Source organism: Montipora foliosa, chromosome 7 (genome assembly GCF_036669935.1).
Source record: "Montipora foliosa isolate CH-2021 chromosome 7, ASM3666993v2, whole genome shotgun sequence".
NCBI classification, from domain to species: Eukaryota; Metazoa; Cnidaria; class Anthozoa; order Scleractinia; family Acroporidae; genus Montipora; species Montipora foliosa.
The window spans coordinates 5530789-5544725 of record NC_090875.1 but is presented as its reverse complement, the minus strand read 5'-3'; the positions used below and the strand labels follow the sequence as shown (position 1 = coordinate 5544725).

Genomic DNA, 13937 nt, shown 5'->3' with positions numbered 1-13937 from the left:
TGAAACTGAATGATAAGACGAAAGGGTGGCGCTGCACTACAAACCCCGAAGAGAAGAGGAAGGCACGGATGAAAACCCAGTTTGTTGATGATGCGGGCCTCGTAAATCAGCTCTTGCCTTACTCTGTTTTCTGCCTCATGACTAGACTCTCCTTTCCCTTCGTGGACATGCAAGGACTTAACCACGATGGTCATGCCACAGAAGGTGCCCAGGTAACAGGAACCATAGCTACCACTACCAAGACAAGTCTTAGTTAAGGTCACATGTGTTGCAGATATTTCTTTTAGACCATGGATTCGAGCTACCTTCTTTGGTACTTCTTCGTGGTCTGTATTTGCTGATCTCTTCATTGCTATACGGTTTTGTTTGTCAGACTCCGACGCTAGATGTCCATCTGCTGGATCTGCATTCACACGTTGTAGCTCTCCACTATCAATGCGCTTTTCAATGGCTTTCTCTACCTGGACTTCAAGCCGCCGATGGCGATCTTCAATCCTTGCTCGCTTTGCTTCTTCTTTTTTCGTTTTTCGCGTCTTTTCTTTTTCGCTTTCCTTCTAACTTTGTGTTGCCGTTTTTCTTTGTCGTTCATGGTTTTTCTCGAAGTGAACGGAAATTCTAATTGACTTTTCAGCAATGGAAATTTCCCAAATCAGCGACAAAAGGCTAGCTACTTACTGAGAATTCAGTGATTTCATGATGGAATGACATCTCCATTGACTGAGACATTCTTGAAACAAAGTATTACTTTTGCTGTTTATTCCCTGATTACATTGGTCCAGAATTGTTGTTTGTACTTTGAGTCTCAAATCCAAGGATGCTCGAGCAGAGATGCCCTCACCGTGTCAGTAGCAATTTCAGTGGGAAGTTTCGCTGTACGTCCTTAGCCAGGGAATTGACCAAAAGTAAAATTCTCTAAATCCCTGAAACTTTGTTTATCACCTAAAAATTTCCGCTTTGGCACCTCCTATGCAACAAGAGCTGGGGCTGGGGTGCATTGTTTAAAGTTTGCACTGGTGGCGTTTTCGACAATATATTCAACAAAAACTGATCTTTATTTGTACTCGAACCGCAAAAAGTATTTGGCCAGAAAATGGCTGAAATATACGTTACACACTGTACTATTTGCGAAAAGAAATTTAAGTCAAGGAGGGCCCTTGAAAGCCACTTCCAGTCAAGGCATTCTGGACACGAGGTACCTCGAAATATTGACTTTTCTCTTCTATTTTTACTATAGCCTGATTTACTTTGAGTTAACTAATTCTCATTATGCCGACAACAGAATGAATGTTTGTTGACGTTTTATGCCCGGTTTTTATTGCAATATAATAATGAAACAATAACAAGCGAGACCACGAGACACGTGCATGTTACAAATATATATTGCATTTCCAGGTAAAAATCGGGCATAAAATGGACCAAGGCTTTATTTTTCTTATGATGCATATGGTAATGCGACGCTACCGGGAGAAGTTAAACACTCATGTTGAGTAATCTGAGTGATACGTTGGCATAAGAAGTTTTCGGACAAACAGGCCTTGTATTTTAACTAAAGACTGCATTTTTTGGAATAAGAAATCAACAAGTCAAAGCTCAAGCACTCACAAATGCATGTAAAGTACGCAACGTTCAAAGTAATAAAACAATATTCTGCAAACATTCTATTGACTGGAAGCCACTCTTTTAACATCCTTAAATGAACTCTTTCTTTAAATATTTGCAGCCAAATGGTGCCATTTTAATTCACCAATGTTAGATTGGATTTCTTAAGCCACCTATTAAAAAAGATAGGAAGTGCAAATCTCAATGCAGTGAAAGAGTGCAAGCACTTTAAACCACCCATGTGGAAACAAAAGGCACCACGTCTTTCATTCAAGACCTACAACTTGGAAGATGTTCAACAGGCACTGTCCGAACAATCAGCTGTAGGACTTTGCTTCTCCAAATCCTTCAGTGGCACTACCGAAATCAATATTGAACGCCAACTGTCTGGCCGTGCTGCTCTGGAAGCTGCAAAGAATAAGACATCAGCAAAGCAGCTCACTCTTCGATCCCAAATTGACATAAGCGCTGGTCAGGGGAGAGCTACGAGAGAGTGTGAACTTATTTGGTGCCCACTATTTGACAGTTCTAACAGTGGTTTTTTAACACTGAGAATATTTGTGGGGAAAGTTCACCTATAAAATTACCGCCACTGGAGTAAAAAACCCTGCTAGGATAAGAATACGCAATGCCACAAGTGATGTGAATTGTCTTTGTTTATTAGTAATGTAATAATTTCTTGATAATATTAACACTATGTTGGATTATAATCATCCCTGCTTTGTATACAGCTGCTTTCATTTGTAATCGGAAATTAATAACGAACACTGACCATTTCAGGAAAGAACACAACTGATTGTTCAGAATAAAATTAAATTATCTCTCCTTTAATTGTATTTTAAGGTCGTTACATTTTCCAATATGAAACACCCAGAGAAAAGCCCTCGCTGAAAAAGAAAACCAAAAAGGAATCCAGTGATTCAAGTTTTCCATATTTATTACGCCTCGCAGGTTTTTCATTGCTTCTTGGCAAATTGAAAATGGTTTTTTTTAAATTTCACTGAAACACCAGGAGAAGAACTCTCACAGAGTTGCAGCCTAAGAAGACCATGCTACTCTGCTGTCTCAGAGAATCCTGAGAAAACGTGTTGCTCTTAATTCCGATAGTTTTCTAATCCTTTTTAAAACTTCACTGAAACACCAGGAGAGGAACTCTCACAGAGTCGCAGCCTAAGAAGACCATGCTACTCTGCAGTTTCAGAGAATCCTAAGAAAATGTGTTGCTAGATTAATTCTGAAAGTGTTCTAATCCTTTTTAAATTTCACTGAAACACCAGGAGAGAAACTCTCACAGAGTTGCAGCCTAAGAAGACCATGCTACTCTGCTGCCTCAGAGAATCCTAAGAAAACGTGTTGCTCTTAATTCTGAAAGTGTTCCTTCACTGAAACACCAGGAGAGAAACTCTCACAGAGTTCATGATAGAACAGTAGTAGATTTTTACTAAATCTCGATAGAAACACCGTACATGTTTTGTACTTTTTAAATAAAACGGTTCTGTAAGAAAATTTGAAATTTAGTGTTCTCAGAATGCCATTTTCCTGTATTCTGAGAGCACCTTAAACTATTCAGACACATAAGCAGCACCTCCCCCAGAAAGGCATAAACAAATATCAAGATTTATCAGTGAATATTAAGAAACATCATTGTCATAAAAATGTAACAGACAAGTGAAACTGAAAAGTTGGAATCATACTTGCCTTCTTCAGCCTTACTGAAATGATCTGGTCCAATGAGTTCAGACTGAGAGAATATGTAAAAACCATTTAAGCTTACTGAACACCCAGCGTCAGTGGAAACATAACTCAGAAATATTGAAGAACGAGTTTTTGCCCAGATACAGTACTGTGAAAAAGTAATGATAGCGAAATTCATCGAATAGTCCAAGCATTTTAGCGAATAAAAGTTGTCAACCTATCACTAATTGCAACAGAAAGTTTCTCTACGGTTTTATAACCAGAAATATATCCTCTACAACATATCAAAAGTCTAGAACAATCTAAGGAGAACAAGGGGAGAAAAATCTATTATTTATATGGATACTCTGATGCTGAACATGAAAACGAGGCCATATAAACAGTTATCTTTTGCAGGCTGTTACATAAATCAAAACGTTAGGAAAACCTTGTAATTGTCTTTATTGATTGAAAAAATATTGTCTTAACATTTTGAGACCGTTTAAAAATAATAACCGTGGACCATTAGTTACTGCAGGCTCAATTCGATATGGTGGCCTCCACGTGGGATTTGCTGTGTACAGGTGAGTCCTTTTCTTACTTGTTTTGACTTGCTTTTCAATGTTTTAAATATTGATGGTGATTTGAATAGAATGTTAAGCACAATAAAACACACATTTGCAAATTAGATAACCTTTGTGCAGAGAAAAGTAGAATTATATTTTTGGTTTCACTACAGTGTATGTAAGTTCGTAAGCTTGTTAGCAGTTTAAATACAACAATTTTCTGCACTTATAATGAAATAAATTGTAAGCATCATGTGAATTTGAATCGTTTATTCTTCGAATTCATGAAATATGATGACTATTGGCCAGGACAAGCTGCATAATAGTCCTATTTCGCAGTTAAGTTATCATATTAAGATAACAATAGAGACCATCGAGGCACTTCAGTTCGGGCACAAGCCACAAAATACCATATTTTTTCTGGAGTTCGTGAAACTATTTTAGTATAAAAATGGTTTTAAAATGTACAAAAACTAAAACTTTTTTAGTTTACATTGTTTATATGCTGTGCAAGATTGTAATTGTTGATGCAACCATATTAAGGTTATAACAGGTATTTTAAAGTTATAAAAAATGTACAAAAGAAGTATTGAAGTGAAGTATTTTGGTGACCTATAAGTAGATTTTTTACTTAAAAACGTACTTAAATTTGACAAACCGAATTTATGATGGCAAGAACAGACTCGGATTTCGAATTCAGTGTTGTAACTAGACTCGCTGAAGCTATTTATGATTTCAGATAATCTTAAACTTAATCTGTGATGGATGGAAAAGCCAATTGCATAATCTGTAAAGAGCCACTTGACCAAGGGCAAGACTCCGCTATAGTTACGCTAGGAGAGAAAGGCAGTGCAAGTGTTAACAGAGCAAGTTTAGAGCGTAATGATAGTACTATCTGCACCGTACCTGGGCAACAGGTTCACCAATATTGCCACAAAATCCATTGCAACCCTAACAAAATAGCCCAAGCAAAAAGAGAGGCCGCCCAAACCCCAGACACAAGTATTTCCCACTCCAAATGCGTTCAGCGGAAAAGAGCTTCAGTTTCAGCAGTGATTGCTTTTTCTGTGGAACGCCTGTCAATGTTGTGGAGCAAGGGAAAAAAAGAGAGGTCTTTAGTGTAACAACCCTAGACATGAAGGATACTATATTGGCGACATGTTGTGAAAGACAAGATGCATGGAGTGACATTGTACAGGCCAGAATTATGCACGTTCATGACTTACCTGCCGCTGATGCAGTGTATCATCAGACATGTAGCGTCAATTTCCGCACAGGGAAGCAAATTCCAAAGATGTTTGTGACTGATGAACCTACGCACAAGAAGAAAAAAGTTGGCCGACCGCAAGATGAGGAAAAAACGGATGCGTTCCTGCGAGTAGCAAGGTTTCTTCAAGAAAATGATGATAAACAGATAAGTGTGAGTGACCTTATTGACTTAATGAATGATTTTATGGCAGACTCGGAAAGCACAGCGTATGGCCATACACATATGAAGGCTAAGATCAAGGAGCACTTTGGTGATCAAATAATAATCACTGAATTAAATGGAAGGGCTAATGTAGTCACGTTCAGGAGCACGGCAGAGACTGTTCTTCAAGAATTTCATGCTCGTCAAAAGGATCATCCTGAACAGGAAAAACAACACATCATAGAAACTGCTACCAAGCTCATTAAGAATGACATCAAGTTAGTAGACACTTCAAATGAGCACTATCCCACCGTAAATGAAATTGAAACTGAAGAGAGATGCCTCAACTTCCTTCCTGCCACTCTCAAGCTTTTTTTAGAAGGGATCTTGACAGGAAAAGATGTCGGCCTTAAATTGGCATCTATTGGACAAGCCATGATGGAAGCAGCCCGCCCTCGAGTTATACTTGCACCACTTCAGGTTGGAGTGGCTGTACAGCTTCATCACCATTTTGCATCACGTTTCCTTATTGACTCCCTCCACCGTCATGGATTTTGTTGTTCATATCAAGAAGTGCAGAAGTTTGGACAAAATGCAGCTGTAAATCAAGGAACTGATATTCCCAGCCATACTTCTGAGTTTGTTGCAGATAATGTTGATCACAACATAAGAACCTTGGACGGCAACGATACGTTCCATGGCATGGGGATCATAGCCGCTGTTACCCCCGGAACAACGCAGAGGCAACTTGTTCCAAGGAGACAAGTTAATGCAGAAGATATTTCCACAGCAGGATGCATCCAAATACAGCACCAGGGCTTAGCAAACCAGGAAATAGAGATAAAGTACAATGACATAGTTATCCAGAAAGCCCTCGATCCAACAGCCAATCTTGTTATTCTATGGAAGACGTCACTCTTATTTGGTTTCTCTCGACCAGCTTGGTCTGGTATGCTGCAGTATGTTCATCGTGGTAACCATCCGGGTCAGTCCTCTGTGACATTCCTCCCAATGATTGATATGAGTTCAATTGACCCTACTTGCATCTTCTCCACATTGAAATTTGTAACTGAACATGCACGCAAGCATAACGTAACACCAATTATTACTTTTGATCAACCACTGTGGTGGAAGGCTTTGACAATCATTATGTCTGAACCTCTGGGAAGTGACCTTCGTGAAATAGTCCTGCGTCTTGGTGGATTCCATACTGAGATGAGTTTTCTCGGCTGCATTGGCAATCTCATGGCAGGATCTGGATTAAAAGAGCTTTTAGAGATGATTTATGCACCAAACGCAGTGGAGCACATCTTTACTGGTAAAGCTATCGCTTGAGCAGTGCGTGCACATCTTGTAGATGCAGCTCTTAACACACTCATGCTATCCAAAGCTCTGACAGTTCCCATTTCAGGAATGCAAGATACACCAAATGAGTCAGCGGCAAACCAGTTGGCTATTTACAAGTGCAGCTGGGAAGTTGAACCAGGGACTACCAGGATCAAATTCATGAGTGGTCAGAGCGGGTCTTGAACCCGGGATCTCCGGATCTCAAGGCAAGCGCCCTAACCACTGGGCCCTAACCACTGGGACACTGCCTCCTGGTAAAGCTATCGCTCGAGCAGTGCGTTCGCACACTTCAGATCGCTCTTACACATCTCATGCTATCCAAAGCTCTGACAAGTTCCCATTTCGGAATGCAAGATACGCCAAATGAGTCAGTCAGCGGCAGCTGAAGATGAAGATGAAGATGAAGATGTTTTGCATCAAATACGCCATCTACTGCAGATCCCAGACAGAATCCTGACCTTCAGGAAGCTCGTGCCCTGTATCATGAGTTAATAAACAAAAAAAAGTCAGCAGAAGAAATAAGTGCAGCTGATGTTCTAGACAGGATAAAAGGCCAACAACAGAGGGATTTCATGAAGGACGACCACACAGCATCGGTCTGGCTGCAGTATATGGATATGGTAGACATCCTTTGCATGTTCATAAAGGCTGAGCGAACCAGTAATTGGAGACTCCATCTACAAGCTTTGTCAGAGATGCTTCCCTATCTGGCTGCCTCAGGGCACAATCTGTATGCTAAAAGTGCCAGATTGTACTTGCAATCCATGAACAGCCTTGAGAGTGAACATCCAGATGTATACAGGAAATTTGAAGCTGGATTCCATGTAGTTAGAAGAAGCAACTGCATGTGGGCAGGACTCTCGACAGATCTTGTGATTGAACAAGTGCTAATGAGAAGCGTTAAGACAAGTGGTGGTCTTACAAGAGGACGTGGGATGACGGAAAGACAGCGACTGACTTGGTTGCTCTCCATGCCTGCCTGTGCCGAGATGAATCGTGTCATGTTGGACCTCACCAGTGTAAGTTACAGCACAGGCGAGGAGAACAAGGATATGACCAAGTCCAGGCAAGCCCGCGACATGAAGGACACCTGGAGTTTGCTCTTTTCTCTAGCAGAAAGAAACCCTTTCACACGTCATCAAGATCTGATGAACATCATGAATGGCGTCCATGCTGACAGTTCCGTGAATGTGGAAAATGCTAAGGAGATCAGACAGACCATCTTAGAATCCACGACAGGAAAATCAGCTGTGGAATTGAAGTTCAAAAGAAGTAATCAGGTCAGCACACTTAGTACAAAGTCATCTGTTAAAATTGATGGAGAGAAGATCCAGGTGGATCCGCAGCTGTTGTTTCAGCGTCTGATTATTGCCAGTAAATCACTGGATGACATGGAAGCCATGTTCCAGCATGAGCTATGTAGCTATCCAACAGCTCTATTTGATTCCTTGTTAATGCTGCTTCAGCCACAAAAGCCAGTACTAGCAGATGCTATCTGGGCCAAGCTGCCTTGCGATCCTGCTGGGCCAACCAGTGAAGTCCAATATGTGTTGGATGGTGGTGCGCTTCTTCATCGGATCCCTTGGCCACGTGGATTCCCTACATATAGGGACATCTGTGATTTGTACTGCAACTATGTGACTCGGAAGTATGGTGCAGCAATTGTTGTCTTTGATGGTTACACTAGCAGTTCCACAAAGGATATGACACAGCAGAGGCAAGCAGGAGGGAAAACAGGGACAACCGTCACATTTTCTGATGATATGAAAGTTACCATGAAAAAAGATCACTTCTTGTCAAATTCAAGCAACAAGCAATCCTTCGTCAATATGCTGAGCAGCTATCTGCAGAAGAGAAATTGCCAAACACGTCACTCCCAAGCAGATGCTGATCTCCTCATAGTACAGACATCTGTGGAAAGTGCAAGAAGGATAAACACCGTGCTTGTCAGGGAGGACACCGATCTTCTTATCCTATTGTGCTATCACACGGAATTGAATGCATTTGAGTTATTCTTTCAGCCTGAGCCAAAGGCCAATTCGATAAAACGGCGGGTCTGGAACATGGAAGTGCTGAAGGAGAAGCTTGGTCAAGAGGTATGCAGCAACATGTTGTTCATCCATGCAATCCTTGGATGTGATACCACTTCTCTCCTCTATGGTATTGGTAAGGGCGTCTCACTGAAGGAGTTCTTCGCCAGCCAGCATTTTCGAGATCAAGCACAAGTGTTCAACAACACATCTGCCTCCAAGGAGGATGTTGTCGCAGCGGGTGAAAAGGCACTGGTTTGTGTTTACAACGGCAAGTCTGACGAAGGACTGGATTCTCTTCGATACCGACGGTACTGCGAAAAGGTAGCCACCAACACTTTGCAAGTTCAGCCACAGAGCTTACCTCCTACATCAGCAGCAGCGAGATATCACAGCCTACGTGTGTACTTTCAAGTCCAACAGTGGAAGGGGGTTGGAGAAACCATGTCAGCAGAAGAATGGGGATGGAAGGCCAGTGAAAGATTGCTTCTTCCTATCATGACACACTTACCTCCAGCACCTCAAGCCCTCCTTCAAATTGTGAGATGCAACTGCTCCACAGACTGCAGCAGCCTTAGATGTACCAGCAGAAAACACAACCTAGAGTGTTCAACTGCTTGTGGTCAGTGTAGAGGCTCAGGTTGCACCAACTCTGTCCAGCCAGATGACTGTGAAAGTGAAGATGATGACGATGATGATGATGTATGATTCATGCATTCTTCCAAATTGACACTGTCTGCTAAGGTGTCTAGATTATAGCTTTACTTTATTTCAATTAAGCCGGTGATGTTTCCATCAGTGAAAAGTAAACGAGGAAAGTTGTTTTGTATTTAGTCTTGTTCCCATGCTGAGCTTTAAAGGCTTATTTGTAAAATTAGAAACGTACTAGGGAAAAGGATTATAATTCGTGATTCATTTGTCCTGCCCAGTTGAATTAGAACTTGTGAGGATGTCTGGATCATTATCTTTCTTGTTTGAATGACATTAGTAAATTTGTGATAAAAGAAATACATTTAAGAGTAGGTTATTGTATGTAGCCTCGTTTTCATGCTGTACCAATAGAGGTATGATGTATAACTAAAAAATTAAGTCACTTTCCCTTCGTAGATTTTTCTAGACTTTTGATATGTTGATCGGGACACTTTTCTGATATGGATAGTGAAGAAATAAAGTCTGTTGCAATTTGTGATGGGTCTTATCAATATATTGACTGGACTAACATTTGGTTAGCCTAATGAGGCCTAAGTGACATTCAGGTTAGCCTGTTTATGGTTAGCTCTCAATAATAGTGAGGGGAACACCATATTTTACTTCTGGTCTGCACAGACTGCAGTCTGTGTTTTGGCGTGACTGCTGTGACACTGAGCCCTGATGGTATCACTGTTTGTATTGCTTGAATAACAATGGCTAAATATATACAAACAAATGAACTGGTAACAAGAAGGGTATGACATAGAAAACCGACAGGTGCTCCTAAAAAAGTACATGACAATTGAGTTTAATGTTGAAATATCTGAGCAAAACATCTAACTTCTACTACACACTCAGAAGAAACTAATTCTTTCTCCAGGCATATTTTCAAAGGCATGAAGAGATATCAGTAAAGTAACTGAAGAGAGCATCATGTTGAAACTGAATGAAGGGTGCATTTAATATGAGTTCTGGACAGATGCTAGCATTTGAATGATTATTGTGTTGCTCAGACATTAGATATTAAGGCTAAAACTATATAAGTTACTGCACTGGCTCATATTTTTAATATTATTCTTAACTCTGGTTATATCTCTAGATTTAGGCCATTGTCTTAGCAGTAGTGAAGCTGTCAGAAATAATTATTATTATTGTACTACACTTTAATGATCTCGAAACCGCGTCAAAATCAATGCGGTTTGGAAGTGTTTACACGCATCTGTTTTCACCAGAAAATCCAAGTCATAAATGGTACAAGCGAGCACTGCACTACGTGCTAAATTCACTATCTTCAATTGAACAATGCAAATTTCGCACCAACATAGTAACCGTATTTAAATCGATGCGGTTTCGCTGTTTACACGACAGATAAAACCGCATCGTTTTCAAAACCCTCCACTTTTGGCAGCGGTTCCAAATCAACATGATTTCAATAACAGTCTCGATCGGTGTCGTGTAAACGGAAGGTTTAACCTGCAGCAAAATCGATGCGGTTACAAATGAAACCACGTTCGTGTAAACGGAGCCTAAGACAATGGCCTATTGGGTCAAAATATACTACAGATAATATAGTGGGCAGTCAAGCTATGTAACACACATCCTTTCAGAACTTCAACTTGTAATATTTTATTTGTAACCATAATAGTGTTTGCATCATGTGGCAAATGGTTAACATCTTTCAACATTGACCAAACTAATTTATTTCTGGTAGTGTGGTGCTTTTTGGGCTGTTTATATACATAGCTTGACTTTAATCGCCCAGTCTACCTGTAGTAAATGTTGACCCTTTCCCCAGAGCATACATTGATTCCACCCAACCCCCCACTAAATAGGGCCCGTCCCCTACCACTCCCCCTCCCACCCCTGTTCTCGCCTCTGCGGGAACTGGGGCACTGCCATTGGAAATGTCCTATGCCCTGACACCTCCAGCATCCTGAAAAAAACAAAAATGAAAACGGATCTCTTATAATTTAAATATAATACTGTCTTGTGGTGACAGATTAGCAACTATCATCAAGCCATGATACCATCATTAATTTTATTATTGAGAGAGTCCTTTCGATGCAACTTATAAAAATTGTCTGCTAACATAGGCAATGGTAAGCAATAAGTAAGTTTTTTTTTCAATACTCACTCCTTTTGGGCAGTTCTCCACCATCCAGTGGGTCTTGGTTTTCTAGGAAAAAAGTAGTCATTACTGTAATGTGAGTTGTGTGTGAATCAAGGGAACATTCAAGTCAATTCTTGGTACGCATAATTCATATTACAAATAGAAAGAGAACAATATTCGCCACATTTGCTATTGTGCCTCTCTTTCCCAGGAAATATTGTCTGCAAAGGCAAGCAATATGTAAGTTTTTTTCTTCAATACCCACTTCTTTTGGGCGGTCGTCCACCTTTCTTGTCCAGGAAAAAAGTAGTCATTACTCAAATGTGAGATGTGTTTGCATCAAGTGGACATTCAATTCAATTCTTTGTAAACACAATTTATATTACAAATAGAAAGAGAACAAAAATAATATGAGGTCATAATGTAGACAATGAATAGGTGTGCAGTGCCCAAAGGAGCAAAGCTTTTGAATTTAGTATGACACAGCCATAGGCAGTAAACAACAGCATAAATGTAATCAAAATAAAATGAACGTTGATATAATAATTCTCAAGTAAGGTAAGTAAAGTAAAAAAAAAAAGGTTGAAATTTATTAATGTATTAAAGTAGAAAGGCAGGAGGGAGCCAAATTATTTTACTGAGCATTATTATTGAGAGTCAGTCCTTTGGAATGCAACTTTAAAAAATAGACAAACAAGGTCGAAGGAATGTTATTTGGTATTTATATGTTTCAGAAGGTTGACATTTTGGCAGCTATTCAGCTGATGTGGACCTGCTATACCCACCCTCCCAAAAACACAGAGAGGACAGCCACAACACCATGAACTTCATCCCCTACTCTTCTTGAATAGTGTGTGGGTTCTTTAACGGCCCACAGGGAACTAATAAACATGGGAGTTATTTGTGGGACGGGACCTCCGGCTTATCGTCCTTATCCGAGAACACTTGAAAGACTAACCATTTGCGGATGTAATTACAAAGCAGCGCTTTCTCCTCAGTTATTTTAAGACCCTGAGTGACAGTCCGGCAGGAGTCGAACTCATGACCTTCCGCATGACATCCCCATGTATTTAGATGTAAATGTAATTAGTCAAACACTAACTACCCTTTTTTTCAATACTCACTTGGATTCAATGCTTGAGTGTTTTCTTTGTTTTCTAGGAAACAAATGTAGTCTTGCGTTCACATTATGTAACCATAATAGTGTTTGCATCACGTGGCAAATGTTTGAAATCTTTCAACATTGATGAAAGTAATTTATTTCTGGTAGTGTGGTTCTTTTTGGGCTGTTTATATACATAGCTTGACTTTAATCGCCCTGTCTACCTGTAGTAAATGTTGACCCTTCCTCCAGAGCATACATTGATTCCACCCAACCCTCCATTAAATAGGGCTCGTCCCCTCCCCCTGTCACCCCTGTTCCCGCCTCTGCGGGAATTGGGGCACTGCCATTGGAAATGTCCTATGCCCTGAGACTTCCAGCATCCTGAAAACAACAAAAATGAAAACGCATCTCTTATAATTTAAATATAATACTGTCTTGTGGTGACAGATTAGCAACTATCATCAAGCCATGATACCATCATTAATTTTATTATTGAGAGAGTCCTTTCGATGCAACTTCTAAAAATTGTCTGCGAACATAGGCAATGGCAAGCAATACGTAAGTTTTTTTTTCAATACTCACTCCTTTCGAGGAGTTCTCTACCATCCAGTGGGTCTTGGTTTTCTAGGAAAAAAGTAGTCATTACTCAAATGTGAGTTGTGTGTGAATCAAGTGGACATTCCATTCAATTCTTTGTACACACAATCTATATTACAAATAAAGAGAGAACAAAAATAATATGAGGTCATAATGTAGACAATGAATAGGTGTGCAGTGCCCAAAGGAGCAAAGCTTTTGAATTTAGTATGACACAGCCATAGGCAGTAAACAACAGCATAAATGTAATCAAAATAAAATGAACGTTGATATAAATATTGCTCAAGTAAGGTAAGTAAAGTAAAAAAAAAAAGGTTGAAATTTAGTAATGTATTAAAGTATAAAGGCAGGAGGGAGCCAAATTATTTTACTGAGCATTATTATTGAGAGTCAGTCCTTTGGAATGCAACTTTAAAAAATAGACAAACAAGGTCGAAGGAATGTTATTTGGTATTTATATGTTTCAGAAGGTTGACTTTTTGGCAGCTATTCAGCTGATGTGGACCTGCTATACCCACCCTCCCAAAAACACAGAGAGGACAGCCACAACACCATGAACTTCATCCCCTACTCTTCTTGAATAGTGTGTGGGTTCTTTAACGGCCCACAGGGAACTAATGAACATGGGAGTTATTTGTGGGACGGGACCTCCGGCTTATCGTCCTTAGCCGAGAACACTTGGAAGACTAACCATTTGCGGATGTAATTACAAAGCAGCGCTTTCTCCTCAGTTATTTTAAGACCCTGAGTGACAGTCCGGCAGGAGTCGAACTCATGCCCTTCCGCATGACATCCCCATGTATTTAGA

At 40.1% G+C, this 13937-nt stretch overlaps 1 protein-coding gene and 1 pseudogene across 1 annotated transcript; one reads left to right on the top strand and one right to left on the bottom strand.

Annotated features, from left to right (window-relative positions):
* LOC138010312 (uncharacterized) overlaps positions 1-13937 on the bottom strand; it is a 299228-nt pseudogene that overhangs the window by 244033 nt on the left and 41258 nt on the right.
* LOC138011068 (uncharacterized) lies at positions 7293-9335 on the top strand. The gene has a single exon (XM_068858070.1). It carries the CDS (start codon positions 7293-7295, stop codon positions 9333-9335), a length of 2043 nt encoding a protein of 680 aa, XP_068714171.1.

Coding starts and splice junctions, on each gene's coding strand:
- LOC138011068 (XM_068858070.1), top strand. CDS start 7,293: ATGCTTCCCTATCTGGCTGCCTCAGGGCACAATCTGTATGCTAAAAGT.